This window comes from Panicum virgatum, chromosome 3K, assembly GCF_016808335.1.
Source record: "Panicum virgatum strain AP13 chromosome 3K, P.virgatum_v5, whole genome shotgun sequence".
Classification (NCBI taxonomy): domain Eukaryota; kingdom Viridiplantae; phylum Streptophyta; class Magnoliopsida; order Poales; family Poaceae; genus Panicum; species Panicum virgatum.
In genome coordinates this window covers 23267462-23279725 of record NC_053138.1, presented here as the reverse complement: position 1 = coordinate 23279725, position 12264 = coordinate 23267462, and the positions used below count along the sequence as shown (strand labels likewise).

The 12264-nt window shown below is 41.5% G+C and overlaps 1 protein-coding gene across 2 annotated transcripts; it reads right to left on the bottom strand.

Annotated features, from left to right (window-relative positions):
- Nucleotides 1-4401: 4401 nt before the first annotated feature.
- LOC120698470 (GPI transamidase component PIG-T-like) lies at nucleotides 4402-10438 on the bottom strand. Of its 2 annotated transcripts, XM_039982098.1 has the most exons (6): nucleotides 9883-10438; nucleotides 8895-9217; nucleotides 6710-7900; nucleotides 6391-6540; nucleotides 6097-6271; nucleotides 4402-4880 (listed from the first exon to the last, which is right to left on the bottom strand). In XM_039982098.1, exons 2-6 carry the CDS (start codon nucleotides 9132-9134, stop codon nucleotides 4708-4710), a joined length of 1929 nt encoding a protein of 642 aa, XP_039838032.1. In that variant the 5' UTR covers nucleotides 9135-9217; nucleotides 9883-10438; the 3' UTR covers nucleotides 4402-4707. The 2 variants fall into 2 exon arrangements, with proteins under 2 accessions (XP_039838032.1, XP_039838033.1); XM_039982099.1 differs by lacking the exons at nucleotides 8895-9217; nucleotides 9883-10438 and adding an exon at nucleotides 8495-8512 and having other exon boundaries at nucleotides 4418-4880.
- Between the last annotated feature and the right edge of the window lie 1826 nt (nucleotides 10439-12264).

Below are 12264 nucleotides of genomic sequence, written 5' to 3'. Positions count from 1 at the left end.
AAACATCAATCGGCGCATATGACTAGCTCGGATGTGTTGAACTCCACCAGCTCAATCTGACAATCTCGATCTTATCCCGTTATAATTTTGTTATTTTAAATTTCGAAATTAGCTATTTATTGATTATATTTGATATGGACTCTTTGGCCAGTTATTAATTATCCTATTTTTTAATTCCGAATTTAACTATTTAGAAATTATATTGAGGTTGGACTCTTCCGTCATATTCTAATTTCCTTATTTTTAAATTTCAAAATTATCTATTTATTAATTATATTCGATATGGACTCTTTGGGCCGACTATTAATTTCCTTAGTTTTTTAATTTTTAATTTAACTATTTAGTAATTGCATTGGGCATGGACTGTTCCATCATGTTCTAATTTTCTTATTTTTAAATTCCAAAATTAGCTATTTATTAATTATATTTGATATGGACTCTTGAGTTTTTTTTTTACCGTTAGATCTTCATAAAATCCAACGGTGCAAATCTTTCTCTTTTTTAGATTAATGTGGGAATTTCTAGGTCCTCTCGGCGAACGTGGTGGCTTTTTTTAACACTATTATATTAAGATAATAAATACTCCTCCCTCCTTCCATTTTTATAAGGCATACTCACTTCTTTCATTTTTATAAGGCGCGCACGCATATCAAGATTCAAACTTTGTTATCTTTTACCAATAATTTGACTATTAATTTTTTATTTTGGTAATGTAAATTTTATATGATTGGATGCATAATCAAATATACTTTATCATGATTATAGATTTATAACCGTAAGTGATATAATATATGATAAATGAATGGTCAAAATGTTATTGGAAGACCTTGTCATGTTATACTACTATGCCTTCCAAATGGAGCACAATGCTCGCATTTTCAATCATAAGGAAGCGCCCTTTTTCGTGGTGAGCATAAAATCAGAGATGAGGCCTCGGTCTGGATCGCGGCTGACACGAAGCATCTAGCACATCTTATTGGTAGAGTGTGAGTCCACTTCCATGTTTTTTTAGCACTCCATGCTTTTTCTTACTGTATGCTAACTTTTGTAAAGTGGTGAAGCCTCTTGACTTTTGTTCTTCTTTATAATATAACGGGCAGCTGTCATGTCAGTTCCATTTCAAAAAAAAATCAGAGTCGTAAAAAAACATGAGAATGGAGTTGACGAAAAGAAAGACCAACAGCTACATAAGGCCCTATTTGATTTTCATAAGTCAGGTGACTTAATAAATCAGGTGACTAAAAATCAGTGACTTATAAGTCATGCCTGTTTGATTGTAGGCCACTTATATGCTCATCAAAGACTCTGTTTTACCCCACCTCTCCTCCTTCCCTCATGGCTTTAAGTGTGGGCCCCATGAAGAAAAAAGGAAAAATGGGGTGACTTATAAGTTTTAAGCAAGGGTATACCAACCTATGGCTTATAAGTTCCATGACTTAATAAGATAGTGTTGTTTGACAAAATAAGTCACTTATTTCACTTTTCAGGATATAAGTAGGTGACTTAAGAGAAATCAAACAGAGCATAAGACTGCAGGTCAACACAATAGCACCGGCCGTCTAGTGGTAGAGTGGGTCCGTTGACAAATTGACAAGGCATCAAAACTAGTATTAATAGTACATTTTTTATACTCTGTCTAACAACTTCCCCAAGCTCATTTCCTGCGGTGTGATCGAGTCTCAAAGCTCTTCGGCTGCCGAGCCTATGAGGCAAAGTCGACGACATACAGTATGGTATTATGAATACTTCATGCTGAGGCTACTCAGCTCACAAGCTGTTAGTGATATGACATGTGGAGGGGTGCACCATTCGCACAGCCACACACAACGCAACAGTTTCGCAATGCCCGCCCGATGCTAGGTCTCCCTTCACCAAAATTTTGACCATTTTGCCCTCACCAATTCATCCGTACAATTTTGAATTCCTTGTCGCAAAGCGAGGTGGATGCGAGTTAGGAGGCGGCATGTCCGTGCCACCTTGCTAGTCTCGCCACGCAGCCCGGCTTCGCACGAAAATGGCAAGTCCAGCCTGCCGTCATTATGTGAGATACAATAGTGATAACAAAGGCACCTCTTGGACTTGGAGGACGTGAACGGAAAAGGCAATGGGAAACCAGTAGGTAGAGAAGGCACTGAGGAAGTAAGTTCTGCCCTGCCGTTCTTCGTTAGAGGAGGAGAAGGCAGAGCTACTGCTCAAGGTAACTTCACCATCCGCAAGCTAGGAGTGCGTGTCTTGCTTTGATTCATGGTGAGGATCGAGTTGATGGCTGCACTAGGGGCACCGGCGATGAGGCTCAAGGTCAGGTTGTGGTGGGCGGCAGTTTAGCACTAGCGAGGGAGGGAGTGCCACGGTAACAACTGGAGAGAATCATCTTTTCTTGGAGTTCACGTCACGCGTGACAGCTTGCATGCTCATAGAAAACTTCACCAGAAGAAGGCAACCAAGCCCGATTGCATTCAGTTAGATTGGACCTTCACCGATTTGGACATATATGAGCACTTCCCAATCGATGCTAATGACATGACTATAATCTATAGGGACCAAGCTAATACGCTGCCCTTTAAGTGACGATGATATCATATATACTCTCACAAGATAATGACATCACTGCTTATTCTCTCACACAGTATGTGACCTTCTCAACCACTACTTGCAACTTCTGTCCCTGGTTTCTCCTAGAAGCACCCTGGCAGATCTAGGACAACTACAACGGCAGATCTGATCCGCGATGGCCTCAGAGCGCAGCTGACAGTCTCAATACTGGACTGAATTGCCCACCTATCTATGCTTTGTACTATCATGAACCTCTATATTGTTACTGTCATGGACCTCTATATTGCTACTGTCATGATTTCTGTCATGGACCTCTGTATTGCTAGTGACATGGATCTCTATTATGAACTTTTTTCTAAAGCCCTAATACCCACTAAGCTGAGGACCTACATCTATAACACTAACTCACTCTAGAGTCGGCTAGCCTTATAATTTTTAGTTACTTAATGTATTAGATTTTTTTTACGGCAGAGCCTACCAACAGATGAAGCTGACTTCCGGGCCAACCTTCAATGAAGCTAAGACCTTTTGTGATCCCGAGTGGCAAAGTCAACCTTCAATGGATTGCAACTTATATACTAAGTACTCAGAAACTATATTGCTTAAACCGAGAGACTGGCACTTATAAGAAAAGACTTTATTGCAACACAATACTATACAAGGGCATACAACATCCTCTTTTTTAGCGGTGAGCCTAGCATTACCACCTCTTATCTACCATGCTCATGGATGGATACAATGGCAAGAGGGGGGGTCTTTATTTATAGGCTAAGGAGGGATATGATATTTAGACAAGTGTCTCATTCTAAATAATTCGTAAACATTCTGACACTTTCTAAATTTATTTATATATTACTAATTTTAGAGTGCTCCTTTGAAAATATCACATTCTTGTATTGTGCACTCTAGAAGTTTGTCTAACTCTTTCTCAACAACTTTTGCATTGCTACTGTTATGGACCTTATGTCTAGATACATATCGCCGAATTCAGTCACCAATCAGCTTGCAATCAACGTAACCACTCCCCTTCTATTCTTGCAAGCATTTCATTTGCTTCCAAATAGAAATTAAAATCAACGTGCGAACATGCAGAAATTGTTCCGGTCTTTTTCTTTTGTACAAACACGAATTGTTACACCACCACGTCGTTAGGTCCCGTCAGCCCATAGGCGACGATTTCATATATTGCTCCTACAGTCCTACTATATATATATATATATATATATATATATATATATATATATATATATATATATATATATATATATATATATATATATATATATATTAGAACTAGCCTACAAATTTGTTGCAATTTCGGAGAAAGTTTCTGATTGGCGCACAAATATAATAAGATTATGATTTTGACCTCCTGGCCACATTCAAAAGTGCTTTCGACAGCCTGTGAACTGACTACAATAAGTCTACGTAGGCAGCGGCGGCGAAGACTACGAGCTGACATGTTTTCTGACTTGCCATGAAACGCAGGACACGTTTATACTGTGGACTGTGTAGGACTCCCTCAGTCCTAAATTATTAATCGTTTTAGTTTTTCTATTAGGTGCATAGTAAAAATATCTAAAAAAAATTCAAACAACGGTAATAATTTGAGACGGAGGGTGTAGTAGTCAGAACTCCAAGCTCATAATTTGGGACGGAGGGTGCAGTAGTCAGAACTCAGAAGCTCATGCATCGTATGTGATGCCTCACTGAAACTGAACTGGCCGGCAAACTGAACCAGCCACATGTTGTCTATCTGCCCCGACCGATTGCACGTGCACGCGTGCTTTCGATTTTCTGGTTGAAGGATAGGGCCAGGGGCAAGAGATACGGAATAAGATGGATGGGTGTAGGTCAAATCCAAGATCAGCAACTGGCGCAGTTCATGGATGATTCATGTGAGCTATTACATAAAAATGCACAACGCCACAAAACAAAGCGGCAAAAATGTGGTTACATCAACTTCAGAAATGTGTATCGGGTCCCTGGAAAAAAAATACCTAGTGCAATCAAGGGACAACTGCTGCTTTCAAGAATCTATGGTGGCAAAACAATGCCTGGATGCAGCCAAATTTACAGGCAGGCAATACATATACTACAGATGGTACATTCTACCGCCGTGGCTCCATAGTCGAAACTAGCCACTGGTAACTCTCAACTGTTGTTTGAGAAATAGTGAAACAGAACTGCAGCTACCGCAACAAATACTACCTTGAATAGCAGCTTTTTTGATCCAGTCGATTCAGGTGAAGACCCTGACAACGCTGCATCAACCTTTTGCCCCCTTAGCTTAGCTAGCAACAGAGGGATGAGCCCGTGCATTGTGGCTGTGACAGAATTAAAGACCGGTAAGAAGCATGTTACTGTTTTCCAGGGCAAAACAAACGACGACGATATTTGTGATGAAGAAATTCAGAAGGTTAATATACATCACAATAAAGGTGAATAAGAGGTTAACATCAATACAAAATATGACAAGGTCGCTTCACAGAATACAAAGGATTCACAGTGAAGTTAGCAGTGAGGGTTCAGCTAACAAAGGTCCAACTCCTAACACCTAACTTGGCCTAGATGAGAGAGCAGTCTGTGATGTCATCAAGGATGATTTCAGAGAGTCCAGGTAGACTTGCAGGCCTAGAATACACTTAGTAGTGAACAGGGAACCTCTTCTCTAAAATGGTCCTGCTCCTAACATTATTTTCTCTTCGCGTATAAAAAGGCAGTTCTAAGCACAATATACTGTTAAAGATCAAAAAGTAAAGTTTCTATCTTAGAGGCCGTGTAATTTCAGAAACAGCACATTCATAAAAGAGTGCATAGTTCTGAACCTGTTTTGAACAATACTTTCTCCAAACCAGGTATTTTCAACTTTGCCATTACATCTAATTTTTCCTAGAACAATTCATCAACAAACTTTCTATAACAGATGCTTGCTAAGAGTCACCGCTTCTTCACTATAACCACTGTAGCAGAAATATTGACCAGCTAAACTTAGAGCAAGCAAACGGGCATATTGTGAGGAAGTAATCTGGTTTGGGTGTAATTCGAGGTAGGGCTAAAACTTGTAAGTAGAACTAGAACAAATAATTTTTAACAATTCAATTCATTCAACATCCAAAGGACCAGGTGCATTTCATATTTTTCATCAAATTTTGAAGAAACAACTTTTTTTTATCTCTCAAAGAGCAGGTATGGATGACAGCGTAAGGAAAATAAAGTTTCTTTGTTCAATGTAACTTTTGTAAAGGTATCTTTGTTTCCATACATTTTGAGCACAAGCTGTGCGGTACCATACACATCAACCTATACTAATCATATAAATTTGACAATTTAATGACCCTAGAAGAAAACTGGTTTTAAATTTTAGATTCAAAAAGAAGAAATAACATCAACCATCCCATGATGCCTATGTTAATATCATCCTGGAGCACTAAATTTACCTTACCATCAGCCAAATTATCATGTGAAGGCTGAATTGATCATTACTCTGCAATATAAGGCATCAAAAAACAGAAACCAAATAACACAAATATTTATGATTACCTGTTTTCTTCAACTCTCTCTCTTCCTCGCCAATCCTTCGTCTCAAAGCATTCAATAATGAGCCAAAATAAAGAGCTAAAATAGTGCAGGTGAAGGTGATAACATTGTATGGCATGCTGAAATCAGGAGTTGTCAGGGGAACGAGCAACACTTCCGTATATGACTTCACAGAAACCTGCAGAAGACAAAGATATTGCAATGATAATGAAGCAAAAATATTTATATTCACGGATGACATGGAAATAAGCTAGTACTAGGCCGCTGATCCACTCATAACATCTCTGAAGGATTTACCTGGAAATTTTCTAGTAAAGGAGATCCAAGTAATGGATCAGTTTCAGGAAAATTTCTAGCAGAGTTGAACTCAGGAAAGCTAACCAAAGCTGATGGAATGTCAAATCCTTGATTAGCATCAGGAGGATATTCATCTATATGCAGGAATCCCTGAAATTCCATGAAGGAAATGTTTAGTCATGATTCATGAACATCTTATTGAGACTGCTCAAGGGACAAACAACAAATGAAGACTCAGGCAGAAGCACCAAGTAACAAATATGTGGATTTCCTTCCCAATGGGGAGGTACACTGAGGTAATTTAAGCAGCAGAACACACCTTGTCAAAATCCAATGTCAGAGTAGCTGACTGCATACTGCAAGGGAATCTTAGTAGCATCTCCAGAGTACCAGGCAAAAGCTTGTCTTCTGAAGGAGTGACATGAATCTTGTCGACTACATCTGATACAGTCTTCCTGTTCCCATCTATAAATATTTCTAGGCTGTGATAATAGACCTTAACATACCATGGAACAATCTGGAAAATGATTGCCTTTATTGAGCAATCATTTGGGCTGCCAAATATCTTCTTATGAAGATTAGTGGATGTAAAGGACAGAGCAATCGACCCTCTTTCATTTCCACTACCCATAAGAAATCTGCTTACATGAAAAGGTGAGGGGGTGCAAGACCATGTCAGGGGAAGCTTCCAAGTTATGCCCACATCAAAAGGCTTTTCCTCACTGTAGTTACTAACATCATACTCGTATATAGAAGAAGATTGAACTTCCAAGTCATTTAGGTCTTTGATCAACCTATCCGGACCATTGGACAATACAAAGAATTCATTATTCCAAGAAAGATCACTTCCAGATTTGTTAATTTTGTCAACAATACCTTTATCAACCTCTATGAATATTCTGCTGGATTTAGAAACAAGGCATTTCCCTGACAGCTTTCTGTTGAAAAGATGTCTCATGGACCAGCTGGGCTGAAGTTGTCCGTGACTAGAATGTAGCTGTTTACCATTAATAGTATTTGGTTGCAGTACGACAGTCAGTGTTTGATCAAGAATAATACCAAGTGACTGGGATGATCTTAGTTTCAGTTTCTGGGAATGGTAATATCCTTTGTAAATTGAAGGTCTATACAACAAAGAAGCTATCCCAGCTTTGTCGCGACATGGAAGAAGTTTCAGCCAAGGTGTCAGATTCTCAGTGCATACTGCTTCACGAGGCAATGCACCATATCGCAAATTGCCTTCATTTGATTTAAATCCCCAACGAGGAGCAGAAAATGAAGTGGACTCTAAAAAGTTGATGGATGCACAAAACAGGCCAGATAGTGTATGGGTCAGATTCTTCCATGTTGCATCAATCTCAGACAAAGGAAGATCAAAAACTGCCCATAGCTCAACACCAGGAGGCTTTGCATTACTTGTTGACATAGGATCAAATCCACCCCATTGCTCATAGTTCCATCTTCCCTGGGTGAAAGATAGCTCCAACTCACTAATATGATATTTTTTGACCTGGTATTGACAAAACAGAATGATGTTAATAGTGGTTCCCAAACATTTTTATAATGTGGTATAAAGTGTTGACAGCAATTAAGAAATGGAAGCCCCTTCTGCATTCTGTTGCGACTTAAAAGCCTAAATGAATAACAGGCAATGAAAAAACATATACAGAGATTTTTAGGTTGGTTACTGAGAGATACTAAGTGCATGACGAAAAAAGCTTGCTAATCTAAAAAGTAACATATCAAAGAATAATGGCAGCAAGCACAAATGGATGCAGATTGTATGCCACACAGATCTGTTCATTGTTTCATATTACCGAAGTGCTGCTCCTCAAGACTAGTTCACACTAAGAGCAATTGAAGGTTTGAGAATTTGATGGTATACTTTACAGCATTGGCATTCTAATGCAACAATCCAGAAGGTATTTTCCAAATTGTTAGCACAGTGAGGTTATCTGCATATTATATGACTTATTTCAACACATACACTGTGTTTGACAGGACCACTTAAATTACAGGAGCATAGCCATAGCCCAAAGCATGATCAAGAAGTCCAAACAGTAAGACAAGTCTAGTCAAATGCAATCTCAACTATCAAACTTACCAGACATTGAGCAGCTCAATTCAAATTTGCATAAAACAAATAGGCACTTGGATTGCAAAATTCAATTAGTGCCTTGACAACTTGATGCACAATGATTCTGTGCAAAAAATGAAACAAATGAAAAGTAAAGTTCCCATATTATTGCAACTACATAGAATGTGTCAAGAGAATAAATTTGTAGCAATTGCTAATCTTGCTGTGCCAATGAAGCACCCTTAAACAGATTGTTCGTGTCAATTGATCCACAATTCCACATCAATAACTACCTATCAAGTTACATGCTAGTCAAAGCTAATCTACCAATATGCACGCCAAATTGAAAATAGACAATTGAACACACACCCTAAGTTTGGGGAATAAGAGATCTGCTCCTGAGTGGAAGGGGGGGGGGGGCACGCACCAGCTGGGAGATGGCCTTGGGGAAGAGGTGGTGGTGCCGCCCGACAGAGGCAGCTGGGGGTGCGAAGGAGCGGAAGTAAAAGTGGGACAGTGCCTTGCGGTCGGGGAGCGGCCGCAGGAGCAGCTCCTCCGTGAACTCCTCGGGCGGCACCGCTGAAGCCCACGCGGCGGCGGCAAGAAGGAAGAGGAGGACGAGGCGCGTGAAGAGGATTGACGCTGGAGGTGGAGACGGCGGCACCATCAGCGCCGGCGAGGGAAGGGCGGCGCTGTTGCCACGGCGTGGGTGGCGCCTCGTGAACTGGTTCCGGGGGCTGTCGGACGTGACTGCACAAACCAAAAAGTGAAGGGTTAGTCCTTTAAGCCGCCATCAGCAGTGGCGGAGCTGGCAGAACTTCACGCCTAGGGCCACTTATCTAAATGCTTAAAGCACTCAAAATAGACCACGTATGCATAATTTGAGGTATATCCCCATTTCCATGTCTAATTGTACTACTAACTCAATAAAACTTTAAAGAACTATAAAGAAGTACCTAACTAGTGTGAGATGGTTCATCCCTGTCTATCAATTTATCTTTCGAAGCCTTCAAAATATACAATCTTTTGGCAGCAGCCGTAATGTTAGGACTTAGGATGCATTCGCTCAATTGGTATGAAAAAACACACACCATAATTAAGTACAGCATGAGGATCATTGCTAGCACCTGTTGTTTGTGTTTCTACATTACTGACATCCGTATTGCTAGCTCTAGATGCTACTACTATGCACGGTGTACCGCACTCTCTGACTGTTGTTCAACTTCAACAGAACGTGGCGTTAGTGGTTCAACAGGCTTAAGAGAGAGAAAAAATAATGTCAATGTCATGGTCATTTTCGTTGTGTAACTCCAGTCTACAGAATGGGACATATATAGTAATCTCAAAAACTAGTCTGTTCAATTTTAACAAACAAAATGGGGATTGCGTTGCAGGATTGGTGGAATCAATCTGACCTTCTTGCTGCTTGGTTGCTTCTGTTTGTGCTTTGCCCGTCCGCCTGCAGCCAGCCGTCCGCGGCTCCGCGCCTCCGCGGTGCGCCTGTCCGGCTCCAGGCGTGGCCGCACGCCCGCACTGGGTCGCCGGCCTCCAGGCGCCGCCGTTTCGGGGCCCCGGCCTCTAGGCGCTGCTCCGCCGCGAGTTCGCGCTGGCTCGCCCTCCTCCTATCCTCCCGATCTGCGCAGGGCCCCAGGCTGCTTGCGCCGCAAGCAGGCGATTTTGCTAGGGTTGGGCGTCGCTGGCGAGGACCAGACGGGCAGACCGAGCGCTCGTCCCGTTGCCCGCTCGGAGATCGGAGATCGGAGGCGGGCGCTGGGCGGCCGGGGTCGGCGAGCGCTGGTCGGGGGCGGGCGCTGGGCAGCGGAGCGGCCAGGGGAATTGGGGGCGGGGGGCCGGGGGCGCGGGGGCGGGGCGGGGCGCGCCGGCGCCTGGCGGCTGGCAGCTGGCGGCGGCGGGATGCCCAGCCCGAGCGCGAGCGGACACAGCGGCCAGCGGGGCTGCGGGAGACAGGGAGTGCGGGTGCGGCGTGCGGGACAGGGTCTGGGTCTGGCGGTTGGAGGCTGGGAGCTGCGGGGTACAGTTGGCCAACTGAGCCAGGCCTGCTGGGCCAGCACGGGCCCGGTCCTAAAAAGGGACTTCTTTCATTTTTATATTTAAAAAAATAAAATTTCAAAAATATATGTCGAATACGGAAATTTTTAAAAATGGGTGTCTGTCGCCCCCCTAATGGGCGACAGGGGGGCGACAGGGTGCCTGTCGCCCACTAGATGGGCGACATGACCTAAATGTAAAAAAAATTTATATTTAGGTCCTGGCGCCCAGGGCGCATTAAACAGTGAACTTGTAAAATTGATATAAAATCATAGAAAAATACAAACTCAACTGTTCTAGACTCTATGAAATAATATCTACAACTTTTGTTACATAAAGTTTTTCATTTGATCAATGTATCTAAATCAAGAAAAATAGTTCTTGTACCTAGAAAAATCTGAAATAATTCATTTGGTCTAGTTGTGCTTATCTAAAATTTACCAAACTTTTTTTATAGCTCTTAGGAAATAAAATAATGGTACTGTAAAAGTTATGTCTTCTAATACTCAGTATAGCAGCATGGATAAATAACCCATTTAAACTAGACATATTGCAAGATCTAATTTAAAAAATTATTCTAGAAATGTTTTCTGTGCCTACCAATTTTGTACAAGCCTATGCTCACCATATGCAACACCGTGGCCAAAGATGACATGCATCCAAAGGATGTATCTTGAGATTTAAATAAAAGTGTATTAAACTGTTATTTAAAATAGAGCAAGATACATTGATCAAATGAAAAACTTTATTTAACAAAAGTTGTAGATATTGTTTCATATAATCCAGAACAGTTGAGTTTATATTTTTTTGATTTTTCTACGATTTTATATCGATTTTACAAGTTCAAATTTTAATGCACCCTGGGCGCCAGGACCTAAATATAATTTTTTTTATATTTAGGTCCTGTCGCCCACTGGATGGGCGACTGGCACCCTGTCGCCCATTAGGAGGGCGACATGCACCCATTTTTGAAAATTTCCCTATTCGGCATATATTTTTGAAATTTTGTTTTTTTAAATATAAAAATGAAAAATTCCCCTAAAAAGCACGGCACTGGAACAGCCCAGGTCATGGCCCATCGTGATTGTGCCAGACCCGGCCCAGGGCAGTGCCATGCCTGGGCCTCCATGCCGGCCCGGGCACGGCATGGTCCAACCGACCGTTGGTGGGCTGGTGGCCTACCCCAGCCTAGCTCTACATGACATGTCGGAGGAGGAACGGGCGCTGATAGGGTCACGCGGCCAGCAGACTTGTCACATACTCTAGATTTTATGTTATCGGGTCTAAACTGACTCATAATTAAATTTGTTTTAGAAAAAAATTATTTTGTTCCAGAATAATTTTTTTAATTATTTTAGCAATACAAAAAAAAATTGTTCGGGAACAAAAAAATTTTATTTCGAAACAAAAAGTAGTTATTGGACATTGTGTGATGGTTTGACTGTCAGTAGCGACTCTAAACATTTCTCGGAGGAAATCCCGGAGGAACGCCACAGCTTCGCATGGATTACACGGTGATGCTGTTCCTTCCAGGCCCAAATCGGATCAAACTCGCCCCAGCCCAAACCAAGTCCCTTGCCCTTGGATCGGACTCTCCAATTCATCTTTTCTACTTCCCCTTGAGCATCGAGGTATGCTCTTCCCAAATATGTTCTTCCCAAATTATTTTTGTTCAGATCCACCCCATGCTTTCCTTCTTTTCTTGCTGGAATCAGAACATATTTTTATTTTCTAACAATATGGGTGCA